General features: G+C 49.6%; 1 protein-coding gene across 6 annotated transcripts in view; it reads right to left on the bottom strand.

The window, feature by feature from the left end:
• Positions 1–23,458, bottom strand: part of LOC125308276 (F-BAR and double SH3 domains protein 2-like) — a 58,792-nt gene that overhangs the window by 28,982 nt on the left and 6,352 nt on the right. For all 6 annotated transcript variants that reach the window (XM_048264663.1, XM_048264662.1, XM_048264660.1 and 3 more), the window contains exon 3: positions 16,861–16,906. In XM_048264663.1, coding sequence (XP_048120620.1) covers positions 16,861–16,906 — 46 coding nt within the window. The remainder of the gene's footprint in view (positions 1–16,860; positions 16,907–23,458) is intronic.

Here is a 23,458-nt window from a genome sequence, read left to right as displayed (position 1 = left end):
TTGAGTGTGTATCTGTGTGCAACACACACGCACACACACGCACCCAGGGGAGGGTGTTTACAAAGCACACATACCAAAAGCAGGGATGAAAAATAAGGAGAGAAGAGAAAGGAGAGTCTGTGAGGCCACATCTGCCTCAGCACTCTGCTATTCACATTCTCTCCCTTCACAGCTCTCTCTTTTCCCCGCTCACTCTCTCTGTCCCTCTTTCCCTCCCTCCCTCTCTCTCGGCCTCTCTCTCTCTCTGTACTTGAGATGCGGAGGCCCCAGGCCGGTAAGCTCCAAGATAGCCCTGGCTCGCACTGGACTGACAACGGGATAACGGTTCTTGTCTGTGTGTGTCTGTGTGTGTGTGTGTGTGTGTGTGTGTGTGTGTGTCTCTGTGTGTTTGTTGTGGGGCTATATTCAGACCTAGTCTTAGTCTAGGTGTAGTTGGCTCTAGTTGTTGTGTTTTGAGTCTAGTTGTTATGTGTGATGAGGGTTAAGTGAGAATGTCGAGTGATAAATTGGTGATATGAATTTAATTTTAGATTTTACGACCTGACTCAGGTGACAAAAGGAAGGAAGTGTGTCTGTGTGTATCCATTTGTGCGTCAGTCTGCACGTAAGCTCTCCCATGTAGCGCAATAACCTTGGTCAACAGGCCTTACCAATGCACGTTTTTGGAACTTAAATCACCACAAAACGTGCACAGACGGACAAACACACTTGACTGGGGCAGAGAGCAGGAAAGAAATTAGCAGGCTCCGTGTGTGTGCTTGTGTGTGTGTGAGAGAGAGTGACAGTGTGTGTGTGAGAGTGAAAGAGAGCAAGCCAGGCTGATCTGACACTGACAAATGACAGAGTGCGCTAAAGCACACCCTAAAAAAAGAGCTGCCAATTACAGCTCTTGTCTTGCAAATCAAGTTTTACAGTAGAGGAGCCGACGCTTTATCTCGCCAAAAATCAGAGCACGTCATCGTTAGCTTTGTTTGGCTAATTTGCCCGTAGTCAGCGCTGTGGTTTGGACTTCACCAAACGGCAAATGTACAAGCTGAGGGTGACCTTTACACCTGCACTCTTGGCAAAGGAGGTGGAGGAGAGAGAGAGGAGCAGGATGGTGGGAAAACTCAGCCCCAGACTGGCCCACACTGAGATGGAGGATAGTGGCATATGCGCTGGGTGGATGCCTGCCCCTCGTTCCCCCCCGGCTCCAGTGCCCATCGGCTCCTTGAGGGTCCGTGGGGCCCCTGAGTATCCTGGTCAATTGCTCTCCTGTTTGTGTGAACCACCGCCAATGTGCACAGGTAATCACACCTCGTCTACTCAAAGTCCACCTGCCGCTTGACAGCCCATTATCATGGTGACAGACCTGTGGGTGTGTGTGTGTGGTTGTGTGTGTTTGTGTGTGTGTCCATGCTGTGTGGTCTTGGGGTAAAATGACACCGGTAGAAAAACCACCAGAACCCACCAGGCTTCTTCAGAGCAGAGACAGGAAAGAGACCATATGTGACAACGTAAACATAGTTTTGGGGGCTCAAGGAATATACTCCACGGAAAAGCCTCTAAAGCTTCTAGCACCTTCTGTGTTTATAAGTGCCACTTAAATCACACGGGGTGTGTGTAAAGGCCTTCTCCGTGTGTGGTACTCACTTCCCCTCTGACGGCCTGCGAGCGGACAGGGCAGGACGCGCGAGGAGCCAAGCGGAACCCAAACAGCATGTGCATAGTTTCTCACGCTCCTGCTCGCCGTGTCATTAGCTGCTCTCCTCCGCTCTGCTGACAGAAGGGCTCTGGCACAGGGACTGCTTTATCTCACGGCTCTCCATCAGACAAATCCAACAGGCATTCTGGGTCTGAGCGCTCACTCCAGCCCAACCGACAGATGGGCAATGGTGGGATAATAGGTGAGGCGGTTTAATGGTGGAAACCATAGACATCTTCATTATTCACTATTAAAGCCCAAACACAAAACAATAGATGTTTGTGCTGACATATAGTGCTAAATCAATATTTAGTGCTTTTATGTACAAATATATATAAGATGTAGCGTATAGTTTCATGTTAATGTCAGCCATCATGATGTAGGACACAGTTGAAAATAAAACAGGTTTCATTTTCATCTATGCCATTTCATGCACAGTAATTTGGCTTTTACTCTTTGGCTCACACAAAGTGCAGAAACCACAAGGTGTGGCTGCGAAGTGAGAAAACCTCAACGATCAGCTTCTGTGTCAAACAGGAAGTTCTGTCTGACACAGGGTATGAGGTCATGCGACAGTCTCGGACAGAGTCGTCAGCAGGTGGGGTCAGGCATCGCTCCTTAAATATGGGTCAAAAAACACAGACTTGCACCAAACAAAAGATTTGTGGCATTATTTACCAAGGGGAGATTAAAGGCGCTAATCTGTAGCTGGGGGTTATGAAGGCTAGGGGTGACCATAGACAGAGGATTGATCATAATCAAGCTAAACACCAGTTGAGTAAACATTAATGAAATAGGTCGATCACTCCTGATAATGACGACTTAAAACAAGCAACCATGAAAAAAACAATGGCTTTGGTAATGGTGACCAACTCGATTGTTCTAGTGTGTGACCTTGAACATCCTCTTAAGGAGATGGTGTATGGGGGCCAAGAGACCTGTGCCCTCCCCCACCTCTCCCCCCCAGGCACAAGAGGCGAACAGTCCAGACTGGTGTCTGGGACACAGGGTGTGGGACAGGGGCAGGTCTTACGGAAACACCAGTAATACACTGAACCAACGGTCCTGAAACACACACATTCAGCACATACTTCCTGTTTTTGTTGGGTTACTGGGGTGTTGAAAGGTAGGTTTGCCCGCCAGGATATCCTGCACAGACCAGGCAACTCAGAGAAGAGAAGAAAGGAGAGTGAGAGCGAGAGGGAGAAGGTGAGGAGAGAGAGAGAGGGGCACAAAGCCAACGCATGTGCAGGTTTACTATCCTGATGTGGCGGACATAAAGGGCAAACTGAGACTGTTAAGGGGAAGTTTTGATGGCGAAGTGACATCACAACAATAGCAGTGTGTGATGCACCATTATGGTTGAATGAATGGGCAATCTGCATAAAATGTAAAAGAAAAGAGGAAATTCTGCATTCAGTTCTGACAATATTGGAGGCTATTCCACAATCTGAAAGGACATCTCCACTTAAACCATGCTGGTTGACACAGGCTTTTGTCCTTTCTTTGAAAAGGAAAATGATAAAATGATGAAGCCATAAAAAGGGGGAGACCGTGCCAGACATTTAAGTATCAATCTCCTACTCCACTACTCCCTCTCAAGCTACTTAACAAGCCGATTGCTTCAACCACTTCCTCTCTGGTGCCCCTCACCTTCCCTTCTTTTCGCCTTTACATCACTCTCTTTCTTTCCCATCTTCCCCCATCCCCTTCCTTCTCCTTTCATTCGGTTTTACCTATTGCAGTCGTCACTTTAAATCTGTCACTCAATCCGTCTTTCACACAGCTCGTCCTGCCATGTTGACAGTCAGCAGGATATCCAAACACATAACCAGTAATAACATTAGAGTTAGATGGGGGTGTGCTGTTTGTGAGGCTTAAATGCATATTGACTTTAACCCCCCAGCCATTATGCCGAGTCAGCAAGAGAAGGAAAGAGAGAGAGAGAGAGAGAAGAGAGAGAGAGGGAGGGAGGGAGGGAGGGAGAGAGAGAGAGAGAGAGAGAGAAGAGAGAGAGAGAGAAAGATAGAAAGAGAGAAAGACAGAGCAGGGAGGTTGGGTGCCAGCTCAGCATTTAGCTGGGAAGATTAAAACAACAGGATCTCAGCCTTTCCTGTGGCCGGGCTGACGGGAGGAAGCTCTGCACCACGGCGACTGTGCGTGGAGCATGTGCACAACACGCCGTGGTGGAAACCCAGAGAGAGAGACGGCGCAAAGCAACAAGCAAAGAATGGGCAACCGACAGAGACAAATGAACAGGTAGTGTGTGTGAGTGTGTGGAGTGGAGATAAGGGAGATGAATGAGGGAAGAGACTAAGTGAGCTAGGAGACCAGCGGGAGAGAGCCAGCGTGGAGCAGAGCAGAGGGAGGCCGGGAGGAGGAGGAGGAGGAGAAGGAAGGGCACTGGGGTCGGCCGAGTGAGTGTTTGCAGAGGCAGCGTTCCGTGGCGTTGGAGGTCCACGTCGCTCTGGACCGGCCCGGCCCGGACTGGCCCTCCTGTTCACACACACACACACACGCCACACAGTCTCCCCTTTGTGCTTTGTGCCCTGCTCCCCACTGCGGGTCAGCTTCCAGAACCGGCCCTGCCCTTCTCACATGGGCACAATGGGGGCATTGAACTGGCAAAGCCATTGATGAAGTTTCCAGAAGCTTCCCCGGGCCTGGCATATCTGCCCTTCTGGTCCCAAACCAATCCTGCCACCATGTCCAGTAACCCCCTGCGCCCCCACGCTCCCAACACCTCCACCTCACCAACCAGCAGGGGAGGACAGAGATCCCGGACTACCCAGCTCTGGGGCCTCAGTCTGGGGCACTGAGACGAGGGGAGTCTGGCCTCTGGCCCTCTGGGTGGACGTCATTCAAGAGGAGGACCTCTGGCTCCCCAGTTGGCATGGAGCTGAAGGTCCTCAATGGCTCTCAGCAAAGCAAAGCCAGGACCACAGAGAACCCTGGCATCTGGAGAGGGCGGCCATAAAACATAAGAGGCGCTGAATGCCAGCACACGTCTACCTCAGCGCAGCGCCAGCAAACTCTGGCGTCCTCTACCACACAACTAGAATGGAGGTGGTGGGGCGGCGTGCTGGGCTCAACTCACGGTCTGATTTCATTGAGTTTTGTGTTTGTGTGTGTGTGTGTGTGTGTGTGTGGCGTGAAGATCTAACTGCCTTCACACACATTCTGGTAGTCATTAAGCCCCATGCAAATCTGGTTGAGCTTGATTTGCCCCAGGATCGATGCCAAACTGGCACTTTTCCCTCAAGTAAAAGAAAGAAAAAGAAAAAAAGAGAAAAGAAATAAAAGAGCGAAAGAAAGAAAGACAAATGGAGAGCGAGAAAAGGGACCTGGAGCCTGTTAGTGCGAGACCCTCTAATTGACTGTGCTTGTTTATTGGCCTCAGGGCTTCTTCCAGTTCAACAGTCCAACTCCAACGCTAACGCTAACGGCTACATCACGAGACAAGCTGCGCCGCTAACGGACTGCTCGGCCGAACCCGAGCGGCAGCCCTGGAGCATAAGGTGACCATGTGTGCTCTTTGGTGAGGTTGGTTAAAACAACTGTTTCACTTTCTGAGCGGGATCGGGTTCCACAACAATCCCCTGATCCGGTTTGGGTCGAGTTATCGCTTCACAATGAGGCCAGGCCTTCTTGTCATGCATAATCTATGGCTCCAGTAAGGAGTTTGGGGGGGGGGGTTATGGTGGAGGAAGAGGGTCACCTCAGAGCCCCAGGCTCTCTGCTCACCATATGTTTCCTGCTCGCTCTCGTGTTTCTGAGGAGAGGGGGATGAAGTCAGGGAAGAGAGTGGGCCGGAGAGACTGGGAGTCCTGATGCAGCTCAGCAAAGGAGACGCAGAGCTCTATAAAAAACAAGCCAGGCTGTCGGCCATACGTGCCATGGCGTATGCACGGGTGCATGCTTGTGCGAACTGAAAGTCAGAGTCCATAAATAATGATCTTCCTCAAGGGGGAATGGAGGGGTGTACAAGTGTGCTGCTTTCCACTCAGGATTGACAAGGAAGGATTTGAATGTATCTTAGCTGAGAGGAGGCGAGTTTTTGCAGGGTTTATAGACGTGTTTCATTCCTGTGGGGATTTCAGCTAGAGTAGACTCTCCGGCCGGGCCGCCGATTCCTGGTGTGGTGGTGGTGTGAGGGGTGGGACTGGATTTCTTGCTGGGCCGGTCCCTCTCTGACAGAGGAGTCTGAAGTCTGGAGTGGCCGAGCTGATCAGGCCATTGTTCCCCTCTCGACCTTTCACCTTTGCCTTGCTGACAAACAAACACCCCCCCCCCCCAAACCCAACCAAGACGGTGTCAATGCTGGTTAGGACCACAGAGTGCAATCTGCAATCTGAAAACTGCTGCCCTGATTAAAAAAAACAATGCAACTGATCTCAGTTGGTATTCTGTCTAATGGAATGGAACAGAAATGTCTAAGTGACCCCAAAATTTTGAACGGCAGTGTACATCTGCTCCCAAGCACCCACACTCGCTGGGCCAGACAGCTTCAGGCTTGGCTACACTTCTGTGCTTTATGCCTGGAGCCAAAAATCCTACACATTTTAAAGAGGATACAGAGGAGCCACACACACACACACACACACACACACACACACACACACCACACACACAGCCCTAGCTGCCAATGGCATCTGGCTGATGGGTGCTGGCACGTGGTCAGTGTTTTAATGGAGATGGGTTGGGGGTCTAATAACTGTATTAAAGCCTGTGAAGTGTGTGAAGAGAGGACACAGGGGGCACATGAGCCAATCTATAATACTGGCCATGCTATTTCCTGCCAGCCTGATTAATGCAGTAGGAGGGAGGGGCTATTTATCATGGTGTACAAACACAAACACACACACAGGGTTACCATTTTGTGTTGAATCAATGGGTTTTCACACCAGATGATTTTTTTTATGCCGTAGGGAAATGTTATGATGTACAGAGAACATGCAGAGGTCAACATGAGCGGGAGAGGCCGATCGATAGAGACAGGACGCCAGGCTGGAACAGAGTGGGATGGAAAGTCTCTTGCACCCAACACTAATCATACACATCATTTTACCCGCTCAAACATACAAACACAGACCGATCGACAGACACAGACACACACACACACACACACACATTATGTCTCTCATTATGGCCTCACTAGGGTAAGCACTTTCGGTCCTGTCTGTTCCCAAAGCCAGTTTTTTCACATCTGACCATTACCATGGAGACAGCACCTGGTGCCTACTACACACCATCTTGTGCTTGTGGCAAAGAGGAACGTAAAGGAGGAGAGGAAATGAGGGAGCGAGTGAGAGAGAAAGAGGGAAAGAGAGAGGGAGAGCGAGTGAGAGAGAAAAAGAGGGAAAGGGAGAGGGAGAGCGAGTGAGAGAGCAAGAGAGGGAAAGCAAAGCACTCCTAATTCTCACAGGTGCACTTGGCACATGCACAATAGACAGTCATTTAGCAAACAGTCAACAGCCCAACGACCACCATACAGCACACCGTCTGTGTGTAGGACCCATGAGCCATTCTCAACACAGGCCCCTTGAGTGAGCACAGGGTGGTCAGTGTGTATGCTTACACCTGCGCTTGCATCATTAACATGAGTGAGTCTGTCTGTGTGTGTGTGTGTGTGTGTGTGTGTGTGTGTGTGTGTGTGTGTGTGTGTGTGAACGTGATCTGGATTCAGATGTGTTTGACAGCTTTTTAAAGAGCCAATAATGAGCAGCCACCCAGACATGCAGTCACAGAGCCAGCAGCCACAGCAGCACTAACAGCAGAGGCAGAGGAGACTGGAGGCCAGACAGTCAGGAAGCACATCTCACCCTCTCGCTCACCCCTGTTCTCCTCCACAGACTGCCTTCCTCCTCCCCTCTCCTCCTCCTCCCCTCCTCTCCTCATCTCTCCAACTCACCCTCTCTCTCACTCCTGTTCTCCTCTGCAGACTGCCCTCATCCTCTCCTCTCCTCTCCTCATCTCTCCAACTCACCCTCTCTCTCACCCCTGTTCTCCTCCCAAGACTGCCCCCCTCCTCCCCCTCATCTCTGGCTCCCTATGTTCATCCCTCCCCTAGCTGGCTGCAGCTCCTGCCCACCCAGCGAGACAATGTTGAGCCCTCTTTTCACACACTATCTCCACTGCAACCACATAAATATCTCCCAATGTGACTAAGCCTTTACAGAAAACACACAAGGATACCCTTCCATTTTCTTCCCATCAGTTGTGGTTCTAGTTATGCCACAACTTCCAATGTGTTATCCAGTCACTCTCCCACCCCCATCTAAAACACATTTCGAAAAGAACAAAAACACACGCAAACGGTCTGGCGTGACTTCTTCTCTATTTTTATGGCTTCTTAAGCTACTTCGTTCTTTCACCTATTTCACTCTGCCGCCTCCTCTCTCTTCTCACGCCATCTGCATTGCTTGGCTGTCTTGTGCTTTACCTTTCTCACTCCTCCTCTTCTTCGTCTACATCCCCACCCTCTGTCTGGCAACACTAGCTATTTATGATTGATGATGATGATCAAGGAGATGATGGGGTTCAGGCTCAGCTAAAGCCATCTAAACATTCTCAGACCACGCCCTTCAACCCCTGGGAATGACATCATCTCCCTGCGCCGGCCTGTCTGTGGCCTCTCCCTCAGGGCGCGTCTCTGGGGGGCTTTGGCGTGGTGGGGCGTCTTCCTGTCCTGTCTGATCAGTGACAGCTGATTGGGCATGGCTACGGCTTCAGGCACCTCCGAGTGGAAGGAAGGCTATTGGCGGCCTTCCTCTTCATCAGAGTCTGACCGAGTCGGCCCTGCTGCTGGGTCATCTGCACCAGTGATCACTGCTGTCCTGCTCAGTCAGGTGCCAGCACAGCCAAATGAGAATAGCAGATACAACATGACCATTACAAAAACATGAAAACATGGGCATGAACCATGAAAGTGCTTCTGACTGTGGATTACTGAGGCTTGAAAAGTCTCAAAAAGACAGGCGCTCCATGGCATCGCCAACACAATGAGCCACATGTACACACAGTCACCAGAAACCAAAGCCTTCTTAGGATGCATTTCCCCTTGTACTTTTCGATCAATTCAAATGTCCCCGTCAGCCTGTGCTGAGGGTGCACTGGTAAACATCAGGAGCTCTGCCAAGGTGACTGCCTCTGTCTCCTGTTCTCAGTGGTGCACTGGTGCTGCTCCAGTCCCAGAGTATAAGCTTAATCATGCTGCAGTACACAGCAGCTCAGTGTACTAGGAGAGAACACAGGCCTATATGTTTAAACTGTGGGCCCTATAAAAGCACACAGTTTAAACATAGAAATATCCACCTAAAGATGTAGGATGCCTGGGTGGGACTGGTGAATGGAGAGCCCAGGCATTGGGGACAGCTGAATGTTCTGCCAGAAGCCTGGTGCTTCCCTGAACAGGAAGCCTGTACATGATGTCGAACCCCCGAGGGATTTCAACAATTTTTAAAGCAATTAGATCTGGTGGATTTAGCCTACTGCAGATTATGCCATATTAGGCAATATGTGTGTGTGTGTGTGTGTGTGTGTGTGTGTGTGCGCGACTGCGTGTGTGGGTGGGTGCATGCATGTCATTAGTACAGAGACATCCCAATGAGAAAACACAGCACAAAAACACACAGCACACAGCCAGACCTACAGGATTACATGCCACACAGGCGACATACATGCCCTGATTAGGCATCACAGGTCGGCTCAATTGTCCACTTGTCCCCAGAAGGTCCCAGATAAAGAGGGGAGAGAGTCGGGCAGACAGATGTCATACAAGCATAATCACAGCTTGTACAACTGCAGACTTCAGAGTGCACCTCAACAGTGAGCCCTGTGATAGACAGACTCACTCTCTCTCGTGTGGAGCATGGGAATGCGATCTGTGCTGGGATGGATGTGCCCTGTGGCTTACCGCTCTGCGTGGCATACATGATTTAGTCCTCTGTCTGCCATTGCCCGCAGGTCACAGGCTTCCATACACTCCACACGGAGTGCATGAGCGACTGACCCACACAAAGGCTATGAAATGGATATGATGGCAGACGCACTTACACACACACACACACACACACAAACACGCAAGTGACGAACCCTGACAAATAATGTGAAATGCACCCGGCCAATATAATCGTGCCCGGGCTACACTTCTGCATTACACATGGGTGAGTGGCCCTTATGGGAAGCGACCGTGTGTGAGCCTGTTTGTGTGTGTATTTGTCCACACATGCACACACACACAGACTACACCCCAAACAGTGACTAAGATATTGCTACATTTCACTGCCACATATCCCTGCCTCTCTGCATGCCCGTGTATGAATGTGCGTGTATGTGTGTGTGTGTGTATGTGTGTGTATGCTTCCCATGTGTGAGAACTGGAGCGGGTCGTCACAAAGGCCCACTTGATTTGTTCTGGACAGGTGGCGGGGCCGGAGTAACGCAGCTCAGGGTTTGCCTCGCGCCTGCCTGCCTGCCTGCAGCCTGCCCACAATGGCAGCAAAGACGATTATGCAAATGACAGAGCCCGCTCCCTGAAAACTTTCCCAGGAGGGGGGTGCGCTCGGCAGGGGGTGTGGGGAGCACGCGAGAGAGAGAGGGAGTGTGTGAGACTGTGAGCCTGTTTGTGCATGTGTGTGCATGTGTGTGTGTGTGTGTGTGTGTGTGTGTGTGCTGTGTGTGTGTGTGTGTGAGATTTGTGAGGGAGGGAGGGAGAGAGTGGGGGAACAGATATTAAGGAAGAAGACGGGAGTTGGAGGCAGCAGGAGCCACACTGCAGCCTTCCCTGCAAGAGAGGGGCTTTACTGCAGGGGGGGCTCGGAGCCTCCTGTGGAACTGCTGCCAGTGACCTTCAGTACAGAGCCAGTGCAGAGCTAGCGCTGGTCTCAGCAGTTATGGCTCCAGGGCATCAGGCCCACTCACACATGCTGGCCACTGACCACTATTCCCTGGTGTCAAGAATATTTGAAAAAGATTCAGAAGTAAAAGTCAGGAGTAATCAAAGTGTCTCTCTCTCTTAGAGAGCAGTGAGTCACATTCAGTGCCTGAAGAACATGGGACATTTACCATGGGAACATGAAAAGGCACCGAGAGCAATGTGTGGTTTGACAGGACATGAAGAACATGCTGGTTGGTGCAGAACACCAGCGGGTTCCAGAGCAGCGGAGCTGGCTCTAAGCAGCCCTAGAGGGAGACACACTGTGGTGGGTTACCCGTCTGCTGGGAGAGGGAGACTTCTCTTCTCTCGCAGTCTGTGATTATAGCAGATACAAAACAGAAGGAGCACATCAGGGAGTCTGTGAATATGTGTGTGTGTGTGTGTGTGTGTGTGTGTGTGTGTGTGTGTGTGTGTGTGTGTGTGTGTGTGTGTGTGAGATCAGTGACACGCTGTCTTCTCGAGAGTGGATTGGCTAAAAATATTTTTACTAACATGGCGGCAGATAAAAATGGTGTATGGTTTCCTTAGCGTCGTAGATGTAGGAATGTGATTTAATAAAGCCCGTCATCCTCCCTTCTCACGTCCCACACACAAACACACTCCCTAACACATAAGCTCTAGAATGTGCTGACAACATTCATGTCCAATCCCAGACACAGACATGTGTGCACACATACTAAAAGCTACCAGTATACTCGTCTCATCTACACAACTCTAGTGAGCTAACAACACCAATATGCCCACACACACACACACACACACACACACACACACCAACTCTAATGTTTAATCCCATGTTTGTGCTACCCCCACACGTAAACAGATCATAATTAAATCCATGTCCACCCTAAAGCCAGATCAGGGTGTTTTCTCCCTGTTTTTGCCTTATGAGTGTCTAAGTACGTGTACGTGTGTGTGTGTGTGTGTGTGTGTGTGTGTGTGTGTGTGTGTGTGTGTGTGTGTGTGTGTGTCTGTAACTGTGTAAACAGGCTGATCTCAACCGAGCAGATACCCTTCCTAAGACTCTATGGGTGCTAGCTGACAGCTGATTCAGGATCAGCTCGGCGTCTCCCATCACACAGCTAGTGGCAGGAAGCTCCTCTTCCACACGGACAGACAGGAAGTCAGCCTCACAGGGCAGACGCCGGGGGCCAGGTCACCACACCCACACGTGCGTAACAGAGAAAGACACACACACAGGGTCAGTCAGGACAGGCGGACACACAGCAGCACTCTCCTCAGCTCACCCCAAACCAACCTGCCCCTGAGGCAGCTGTGAGCTCACACAAAGACACACACATTCTCTTGTGCATTCTCTTTCTCTCTCACACACACACACACACACACACACGGTGGCTGCCTGCCAAAGCTTCTTACAATTACCAGCCCCTCGCCTGTAGATAACAATCTACATAAAAAAAAAACAGCATAGAAGTCATGTATAGAGGAGAATGAAGTCATCTCATTACATTGGCAGCATCTTTCATCCTGACGTAATCCGAGAGTGAAGGAGAGAGAAAGAGTGTGAGAGAGAGGGAGAGTGGAATATTAGAGGATGCCTTAATTATGGAGCTGCTTAAAAGTGGGGTTTCAGAGGCTGTCACTTGCTAATGTCTTTGAGTAGGTGTGTATATGTGTGTGTGTGTGTGTGTGTGTGTGTGTGTCTGTCGGATGTGTTTTAATTTAAAGCTATCTCTGCCTGAGGGAATGTGAATCTGCATTAGTCGTGCTGCATATTGCCCTCTGTGCATTTGTGTGTGTGTGTGTGTGTGTGTGTGTGTGTGTGTGTGTGTGTGGTTTATGTCCCTCTGTCCCTGAAGATTCTCTTCCGCCATTACTCCGATCTATTCTCCACCCCTACTACATCTCTGTCCCCTGAAGCCAAAGCAGCCGATGTATGGGAGCGCTATTGTGGACTGGCAAAAAACACAAACGGAAGGAATGAATGAGATACAGAGAGAAACAGAGCGATAGAGGCAGAGGTAGAGGGAGAGAGAGAGAACAATAGAGAGATGAAGACAGAGGAAGAAAAGAGAGAGGGAGAGAGAGCGAAAGAGCGAAAGAGAGAGAAAGAAAGAACAATGCGCAGGCAGCCGTGCACACATCTCCCGAGGAGAGAGATGTCCTTCCTCCACCTTCCTCCTCCTCCTCCTCCCCTTGCAGCACTCCGTGGTCAAGCGTGAGCAGCTTCGGAGCGCCGGCTACCATCCCTCCTTCCCTCTCTCCTTCTCTCTCTATCTCTCCATCAGCCGATTGGCCGTGCGTGAGCAGTTCGCCCCTCACTCGTGGCCAGCCTTGGGGCAGCACGGCGAGACCGATGCACAGGCTCTCACGCTAGTTCACACCTTTCTCCATTAAGTGGAAATCCATCACCTTAAAACAAGAGGAGGAGGAGTGGACAGGAGGAGCACGAGGAGGAGGGGAGGGTGGAGGAATGTTGCTAGGCAACCGGTTGTATAGCAGACGACTGGAGGGAGGTGGACTTTTGTGCAAATGCTGCCGTCATATAAAAATGGGGTGTGATTCTTTCTCTCTGCCAGGTTCTCTCTCTCTCTCTCCCTTCCTCCTTCTCACTGTTTCACACACACACACACACACACACACATAAAAGGTGTGCTGAAGCACTTACAGTATTCATACAGGACAGATCACATGACTTTATTCCAGCAAAGCTCTGCAGCCTGCAGGTGCTTCTGGGAGCCCAGCGGCATCATGGGAGTGATGGATGTCTTACTGAAGCTTTGGTGGAACACTCTGATGTCTGTCTGTCTGTCCACCGACCGACCCCACACACACACACTACATTTCTTCAGTCCTCTCAAGTGGACGACCCCTCTCAACCCCCCCGAAAACCCGCGTACAAGCGTTTCTCTGTTTGCCGGAGCCGCCGCCATAAAACAATGTTTATTTGTGTGGACAGCTGCACAGCGCAGTAAGAGAGGGAGAGAGAGAAGGAGAGAGAGAGAGAGAGAGAGAGAGAGAGAGAGAGAGAGAGAGAGAGAGAGAGAGAGAGAGAGAGAGAGAGAGAGGAGAAGGAGAGACAGAGAGAGAAAAAAAGGGAGAGGGAGAAACGGAGAGGGGGAGGAAGAGGGAGAGGGAGAGGGAGAAAGGGAGAGGGAGAATAGGAGAGGGAGAATAGGAGAGGGAGAGAAAAAGAGGCTGCTGTGCCAAAAGCGGTGATAAAAGAGATGCGAGATGCCAGAAAAAAGGCCCCCAAACCCCTGAGATATCCACCACAAGAGAGAGAAAGAGAGAGAGAGAAAGGAAGTGGTCTTTGGAGTGATGGAGGGGACTCAGCTGAGTCGAACTACAAGGGACAATCAGCTGGGCTTCCACGGTTGGTGCAGTGTGTGTGTGTCACTGAGAGACCACGTTACCATGGTGATGATGAATTCTTGCAAACTAAAGGAGCGGGTTGGACATCCCTCGCTACCCTTTCCATCACCTGTCTACATATTTCCGAAGGGGAATGGACTGTTGTAAAAGCTTCACACACCGCACGCAGCGCCATGACGCCCTGCACGCGCACACGCCACGCGACGACGACGACGCGCGCACGCGACCCACGCCACCTGCGCACAGGCTCCAGGCGGCTCCAGTGGCTAATGTGTGATCCGGATCAGAGGTCAGGTCACAGCCCTGTTTGAGTGTGACAACAACAGGGCTGTGTCTTATTTGTGCCTTGAAGGCCTGAACACCCAGTAAACATCATTTTTAATTAAACAGCGTGCTAATCGTACCTTAAATCCACCCAGCACAACCACTCACAGATGGCAAGTGACAAACACCGCCTCCTCCATCTGATCTGTGTGTGTGTGTGTGTGTGTGTGTGTGTGTGTGTGATGTCAATGTGTGCATTCCACTCTTCTTGAAGGTGCCTGTGCTTTCTGGAGCATAACAGTGTTAATTCTTCTGCATGTATTCTTTATAGACACGGACATGAAAATACCCAGATGGAACACACACACACACAGAGAGAGAGAGAGAGAGAGAGAGAGAGAGAGAGAGAGAGAGAGAGAGAGAGAGAGAGAGAGAGAGAGAGGGAAAGAGAGAGAGAGAGAGAGAGGGAGGGAGAGAGAAAGAAAGAGAGAGAGAGAGAGAGAGAGAGAAGAGAGAGAAAGAGAGGGAGAGAGGGAAAGAGAGAGAGAGAGAGAGAGAGAGAGAGAGAGAGAGAGAGAGAGAGAGAGAGAGAGAGAGAGAGAGAGAGAGAGAGAGAGAGAGAGGGGACCCTAATCTAAAGGGGTTAATCATCTGAGGAATTATAAGCCTGTGGGCCAAGCGGAGAGGTTTTATACACTCCTCTCTTAGTCTAGCCCTCATCACTATCTGTGCCATCACTATCTGTGTGTGTGTGTGTGTGTGTGTGTGTGTGTGTGTGTGTGTGTGTGTCTTCTTATTTCATCATGTTCTCTCTGATGAATCTGGTCATCCACCTTTCTACCCATCCACCCATCACTGCAATCGAGCTAAGAGAGGATAAACGGATGAGCTGAAGCCGGTGTGCAGCACTCATTTTGTCCTCCGTCATCTGCTCTGGCTGCATCCCTCGCTCCATGCCTGTCTACGCAGGGGGGAAGAGGAGGAGGAGGAGGAGGGGGGAGGAAGAGCAGTACCAGAGTACGCACACACACACGCACACACACACACACATGCACAGTTCTAATCCATGTCATCTCTGAGTGGTTTGAGGGGAAGATTCACACACATGGTCCCTACACACATAATTACACTCCCCAAATCCTGAGGACATTTGGGTGTATGTATGTTTGTGTGTGTGTGTGTGTGTGTGTGTGTGTGTGTGTGTGTGTGTGTGTGTGTGTGTGTATGTGAAACTCCAACTGTGCGAAAAAAAAAGAGAACAAAAAGTCCAGAAGGATGTTTCTTTTTTACTAAAAACCCTGAGTAGTCGACAACACACCCGAGAGCTAAAAGCCCAGATGACCTGCGGGTCAGCCCCTTTCCACTTCAAACACAAACAGCAGCCTCTGCGAGGAAAAAAAAAAAAAAAAAAAAAAAAAAAAACAGCTCCGATTTCCTCTGCCGATCTTATCCCGTCTTCAAACAGCGTGGGCGTGACCAACCGAAAACCACTTCCTGACAGATTCTAGAAGATTCTACCACACTTTCCAACGCCAAATCCCCCCCACCTGCATCTCCACACAGCTGTGCGGTTCCAGTCGCACATCAGCACTAAACAGATCGTGCCATCATCACTACTCTGGGCTATAACAGTAGGGCAAATACAAACCTGCTGGTTGCTCCCAGCCGTCAAACAGCCGGCTGTATCACACCGAGTGTGTCGAGGAACTCTGTCTGCATTTTATTGATGCATCATTTATAAGACACAGGGATTCCCTGGCACACTTTTAGTACATTCTTCCCCAGGGCACCGACGCACACACTCACACACACACATATTTCACATCATATCAAACGGATATGCTGTTTTTACCTAATCTCTTCTCTGATCTCGGTTAGGCCTCCTCGGTTTCTCTACTGAAGCCTGAATGAAATTATTTAATTTGAGTGAATTGAATTGTGTTTGGAGGGCACCATTAACAAAGAGTTACGACTCATGGTGCCGTGCGTAGACCACGGGATCAGCTGCCAAACAACATGCCAAAGACAAAAACACAAACACAGCTCCTAAAATAAAGCAGTGACTATTCTGGGCAGCAACACCATCTTCACAGAGACCGGAACTGATCTGAGAACTGAGATTGTGTGCGCTGTGTTTCTGTCTGTGCTGAAATGGGCACTGTCTTTTCTGCTCCGTCTCTGGAGCAGTCCAGAGAGAGAACCAGCACATCAGAGGCCCAGTGAGGCCGGGCAGCAGAGGGCTGCTTCTCTACTCTGCTCTAGCTGGAGGAGGCTGCGCCCCCCTGGAGGGGTCACCTCAGATGTTCTCCTCTCAGAGGCTGGAGATGCGCTCAGGAGCCATGGGCCGACAGAGGGGCTGAGCTAACTAGCATGGCCCTGAAAACGCAACTTAGAGAAACAGAGAGTGAGAGAGTGAAAGTGAGAGTGTGAGAGAGAGGGAGAAAAAAAGAAAGGAGAGAGAGAGAGCTGAAATGATTCATGGCGCTCATTAAAACTGATTGTGATGTCACATTAAATGAGTGGGAGGGAGGTCAGAATAAACGGAGATAGAGAAAGAGAGTAACCTGGATTCTGCTTTCAAAACATCATCTGACACATGAAAGCTTGGCAACACACATACACACACACACACACTTACCTGTGCATAGTCCCTCTCCAGGATGGACTTCTTTTGACTGTAGGTCCTGTGGAGGAAAGAGACACAACATAAGATAGAAGGAAGGAAAGCAGAAGAGTACAATCCCTCATGATAGCTATTAGGACAGGACATAGACAGCAGGACAGGACAGCAGCGCTGCTATACTAATACTACACCATCTCTCTCTCAAACCTGAGCTGGCCACACAAATATTTCCCTCCCATTGTACACTGTGACAGAATAGCACACCTGCTCCTTAGCCATGGGGTACAGAATAATGACAGATTTTGAGAAACTAAAAAAACACTTTTCCCATTTCGCTTTCTGCAACCTTTATTACTCAAGGTACTGTTTGTCTTACACACACACACACACACACACACACACACACACACACACAAACCAAAACTCTAGTGCCATGTATAATTTTCAAACTAATCTTCAAAATGTTGACATTAAAAGGATATCAAATTCTGTTGCAAAACTGTGTGAGAACTATCAAATATCAAAAGGTTACATAACGACATCTAGAACAGACACACACAGTCCAAAAACACAAAGCAACAGAATCAATAGTTACCACATGATTTATAAGTCTTTTAAGAGTGTGCAAATGATTTCTCTGTGTGACATAGATAGGACTACTTGAACCAGCCATACTCTGATTTCTCTGATGGGCCTGGATGTGCAAAAAGGAAAAGAAAAGAGAGAGAAGGAAGAAAAAAGGAGAAAGAAGAGAGAAAGACAGAGAGAAGGAGAATGATGGAAAAGAGGGGGTCAGATTCTCCTCCTCTGAGAGCCAGCCTGGCTTACATGTTTGTGGTTTGTGGTTAGAGTGAGTGAGTATGTGTAGTCCTGTGTGTGAGTGTGTGTATGCGTGCTTGTATGTGTGGCTGTATGAATGCATTCCAGTTGTGTGTATGTTTGAGTGAATGGGAACGTTTGCATATGTTTGTGCGTTTGTCAGGTGTATAAAATGGTCACATGTAACGTGCATGCTTTGCACATGCTTCTAGTGAGCGTGTGTATGTGCTAAGTGTGCAGTGTGTTAGTCACTCGTACTCCACGACCTCGCTCTCTTACGCAAGAAAGGAATTTCCGCACTACCATCCCCCCCCTTCGCTGGACCCCTTCAGACATCCAGGAAACAGAAACAGAGGACACCGCTGGCCCCCCCGCACACCAACACACACACACACACACACACACACACACACACACACACAAACCAAAACTCTAGTGCCATGTATAATTTTCAAACTAATCTTCAAAATGTTGACATTAAAAGGATATCAAATTCTGTTGCAAAACTGTGTGAGAACTATCAAATATCAAAAGGTTACATAACGACATCTAGAACAGACACACACAGTCCAAAAACACAAAGCAACAGAATCAATAGTTACCACATGATTTATAAGTCTTTTAAGAGTGTGCAAATGATTTCTCTGTGTGACATAGATAGGACTACTTGAACCAGCCATACTCTGATTTCTCTGATGGGCCTGGATGTGCAAAAAGGAAAAGAAAAGAGAGAGAAGGAAGAAAAAAGGAGAAAGAAGAGAGAAAGACAGAGAGAAGGAGAATGATGGAAAAGAGGGGGTCAGATTCTCCTCCTCTGAGAGCCAGCCTGGCTTACATGTTTGTGGTTTGTGGTTAGAGTGAGTGAGTATGTGTAGTCCTGTGTGTGAGTGTGTGTATGCGTGCTTGTATGTGTGGCTGTATGAATGCATTCCAGTTGTGTGTATGTTTGAGTGAATGGGAACGTTTGCATATGTTTGTGCGTTTGTCAGTGTATAAAAATGGTCACATGTAACGTGCATGCTTTGCACATGCTTCTAGTGAGCGTGTGTATGTGCTAAGTGTGCAGTGTGTTAGTCACTCGTACTCCACGACCTCGCTCTCTTACGCAAGAAAGGAATTTCCGCACTACCATCCCCCCCCTTCGCTGGACCCCTTCAGACATCCAGGAAACAGAAACAGAGGACACCGCTGGCCCCCCCGCACACCAACACACACACACACACACACACACATCGTCCCCTACTCAACGGCCCCAAACTGTCCGGCGGAGCACTGTACCCAAAAGCAGCAGTATCAGCTCTCATCACTCAGTGTGCAGGTTGACGAGATTACAGCCGGCGCCTATCTGTTCACTCCGACCTATACACTGAGCACGGAACCCTTATCTCTCTTTCTGAGTGCCGACTGGAGGTATGCGCTTGTCACGGACCAATGCCCCCCAGTTCATACATTAGAAATCAAAACAAAACACCCCTATGTACATGGGAGGATGGGGGAGGCAGAGAGGATTCTGGGATTGTTATGTAATGATCATCCTCAAAGCTGAGCCAGTGGGTTTATCTGAGAGATGCACGCATGGAGCGGTCTTAGCTCAACAGATGAACTCTGGAGATGAGATGAGAGGAGCAAAGGCCCCGACACCGGTCAGCCATCAGGAGCTCCGCACACATGGCTGGAGGCTCATCTTTATGCCACAGCAGCCCAACATCTGCTGAGCTGAAGCTAAACAGAACAGCATGTGAAAGCTGTTACTTCTTGAGTCTCAGTTCCTGCAACACACACACACACACACACACACACACACACACACACACACACACACACACACACACACCCTAATAGCAGAGCCATTGAGTGTTGGCTGTATAGAGGACATGTGGAATCAATAACAGGAGATCCATATCTTCTCTGAACTCAGTGGGCTGTCACAGACAATCAGGCTTAAAAATGGGCCCCGGACACGTGGGTGCCACATCCAACGGCCTCATCCCAGCACAGGACCTATGTGCAACATCCCAGTGTGTCTGCTCACACACCGGGGCTGCTAGCGAAAGAGAGAGGGGAGACAACCACAGCCACAGGTGTGTGTGTGTGTGTGTGTGTGTGTGGTTGCTAAGGCAGAAGTGATACTGCAGCTCTACTCGGTGGGTTTCCCCTTCTCTTCTGCAGGCCTGGGATTGGTTGGGTGCACTGCACGTGTGCAAGTGGAAGCATACAATGGCGCTCCGTTGACTCAGATGCTGCATGTGAATTTGTTACATGTGAAATCCCACAACATACAGTATAGATCCACACACATGCCGTTTCCCCATCTAGGTCACTTTCTCAACGCCTCTACACATACATAAACATATCTCTCTCTCACACACACACACACACACACACACACACAAAAAAACTAAGTACATGTAGAGGAGGCCACATCCGCAGGCCGGGCCTTAAATAGTCTCCTGGGTGTGCTTCTCCATGTGGCAGTGAAAGCCTATCCTGTCCCGGCCCTGACCTCCCCAGCCTTTACAACACGAGAGCACTGAGGCTCTGCAGCAGTGATGGGAGCCTGACAAGACATGGGACAGGGGGACAGGTCAAACAGGGCTGGGATGAACATGAAGTGTGTGGGGTGAAGGGGTCAGGGGTTAAAGATGAGGGAGTGAGGATGGGGTGGGGTGTGTGTGTGTGTGTGGGGGGGGGGGGGTCTTGTATGTCACAGAGCAGAGGCAAGACGGATGTCTGGCACTATGACACGGTCCTGCATGCTTAACCAGGCAAGTTTGAGGGAGTGTGTACGTGTGTGTGTGTGTGTGCGTGTGTGTGTGTAATATAGGCTACATGTCCGTGCATGTGCTTCCACTCTAAACTCTGGGAAAAGACAATGGCAGAGGTTAGGGGTTAAAGGCCCAAACTGGCAAACTGCTGCATTTTGCTCTCTGCTCCCATTTTGCGCTTCCATTTCACAAACACATACACTCACAAACACAAGTAGCCTACAGTATATGTGTGTGTATGTGTATAAATATTCAATAAACCCAGAACAATGAATAACAACGCTAGCAGAAATAGACAGGGAAAAGACCAGATTAGCTACAGAAGAGAAAAAGGATTAGTGGAAGAAAAGAGAGACGGAGACAGAGACAGAGAGAAAGAAAGAGAGAGGAACAGAGGGAGACTCCGTCGTCTGGGAGACATTCTCATCGGGGGGAGGTGGGGAGGAGACGGGAGAGGAAGACAACGATTGGAAGCCAGTAATTAGCCTCAGCGCTAATTACAGCGCAGACCGTAGGCCTGAGGAAGAGACCTTGTTAGTGAGCTCTCGCTCACACACACACACACACACACACACACACACACACACACACACACACACACAGACACACACACGGGTGGAAACCCCCAACGATCTAAACTAAGGCTGTACTCTGCCCTGCAAAGATGTGGATGTGGATAAGGACTTAAGTGAAAGCTTCATGGATTATTTTAAGTGAAAACCAAACCATGCCCTTAGTGGCCAAAATGGTTCATTGTACTTGTAAAGCTTGATGGCCATTTTTTTTTTTTGGTTTACAGGTTCAGTGCTGCTGGTGACCCAGTGGTGTCTCCCTCCAGGAGCACATGTATTGCCCTACACACACACACACAGAGGCCCTGAGGAATTTGGGCTCTCCCAGTCAAGCTGTAAAGCCAGCCCCAGGAATGGCTCTGAAAAAATCACATCTCTGTCTTTCCCCTCTTTCACACAGTATGTCTTTCTCACACACACACACTCACACACACACACACACACAGAGACGAGCAAAGCCGAGTGAAAGGCTGGAAGACAATGATCATAAGCAGGGGAGAATATGGGTCAGCAATGACGTGTGCATACATGAGTGTGTGTGTGTCTATGTTTTCATGCTGACTTGAAAAGGTGACAATCTCAAGTTAATCCTCCCTCCCTGTAGTCCTAGCCCCAGCTGAGGGAAAGGAGAGGAGTCACCTCAACCGGCAATCGCCCACCTTCTCCTCCAGCCACAGGGCTGGGCACATCAGACAGTGTCTCTGCCAAGAAGCTCATATACCTGGAGCTCCACGCCTTTGAGCCCGTCAGACATCCGGGGCAATAAAATCAAGACACAATCCAATCCCTGCAGCATCCACATCAGAAGGGAGGTCAGTGAAAGGTACAGGGCGCTTGTGTTTGTCACAAATGAAAAATGTCTCTAAAGCTGCAATAAGAATTGAATTCTGAAGTATCTATTACTGTATTCCTACTACCATTTTCCCGTGTTCCTGTGGATTCTTTGAGAGGTGAAGAAGGGAGATGGAGAAAGTGAAGGAGAGAGGAATAACGGGTGGGATTAGCTTTTAGTGCTGTTGGGACAGACCTAAGGGATGGGGGAGCCTAAGTAGTCTAGAGATGAGCCCTGAGGTCAGCAGGGTCAACTCATTCTGCTGCTGCCTCCAGCTAGCTGTGTTTGTTTGGGTGCAGAGGCTTTGTAATCTCTCCCGTAAACACCAGAGGCACTCTGACAAAAAAGACAAAGACATCAGCATAAGGGAGAGAGACAGAAAGAGAAAGTGAGATAGAGAGAAAGAAAGAGAGAGAGAGAATAAAGTGTCCTGAAGCGTGCTGGGTGCCTGGCGATGTTATGGGTTATTGGCCACGTTCTGAGCAAACGCCACGCTGATTTGATTGGACTTACCATTACACAACACAATAACACAATAAGTGGATTCATTCTACAAGAATCCATGGGCTCATCTGATTTAGTCTTTGTGTGTGTGTGTGTTGCATGAGCACACACAAGGCGGAGGAATTGGACTCAGAGAGTTGATGTAATCATGTTCATGTTGGTGAAGGAATGTGACCCTCCCACAGACATGAGTTTTCTTCACTCTCTCTCTCTGTTTTCCACCATGTATGCTGCAACAAAGCACCCGCATGGCCATAAAAATCCAGATTCAAACACACACACACACATTTTGCATTGTGGGGTCTCAGGAGGCCTGAAAATAATGTCAAGCCGTTACTCATTTTCACTTCTCAAACACACACCATCTCATCAGTGCAATCTCTGACATGTCTGGGCCACTTTTCTGCCACCATGGCGACGCCGCTACGGTAACCCGGGTGCAGAGAGGTAAGGTAAACAAGGCTAATCCCGCTGGGAGCCCCTCGCCAATCAGGCCTGGCTTCAGCACATCTGGCTACGCCACGCAGCTAACCCCCGGCAGCAGCTCCACGATCAGCGCCAGGCCAGTCTGAGAGGGAGCTCAGCGAGGCTTACACAGGTCTGAGAACAGCCGTGGGCCACGAGGAAGGCTCTTGGCAAGATTGGCCATGCTGAGTGAATTAGTCAGGAGCGACGCAGAAGGAGCGGTCAATACAACTCTATAAACGCACAAAGGTCAAGTGGAGGCACAGGCCTCGCTGGCTTGAAGACAGACACTGTGTCTGTGTGCGAGTAAAGCCTGTGTGCGTTTAGTGCGCATGCATGCCAACAGAACCTCGAACACTGTTGCTGGGATTGATTAAAGTCATGCATAAACACCACAAAGAGACTCCTTCAAAACAACCATCTCTCTCTCTCTCTCTCCCTCCGCTTTGTTCCTCTCCCCCTCTTCTCCCTCATCCCCCTCTCCTTCCTGAAATAACAAAACCTCTTTCAACTGGCTGAGGTCAGACGGTACACTCGAGAGGCAGCGATTTCCCACAATCCTCAGCTGCACCCTCGCGTTGCCTTCCTGTCGAGTCGGGCTCCAGTGGGCTTTCGTATCTCCACATCAAGGTGTCTGGAGCGGAGAGCGCTCTCCT

Source organism: Alosa alosa, chromosome 15, assembly GCF_017589495.1.
Source record: "Alosa alosa isolate M-15738 ecotype Scorff River chromosome 15, AALO_Geno_1.1, whole genome shotgun sequence".
Classification (NCBI taxonomy): domain Eukaryota; kingdom Metazoa; phylum Chordata; class Actinopteri; order Clupeiformes; family Clupeidae; genus Alosa; species Alosa alosa.
Note: the sequence above shows the minus strand (reverse complement) of the source record. Positions and strands in the feature narration are given on the sequence as shown.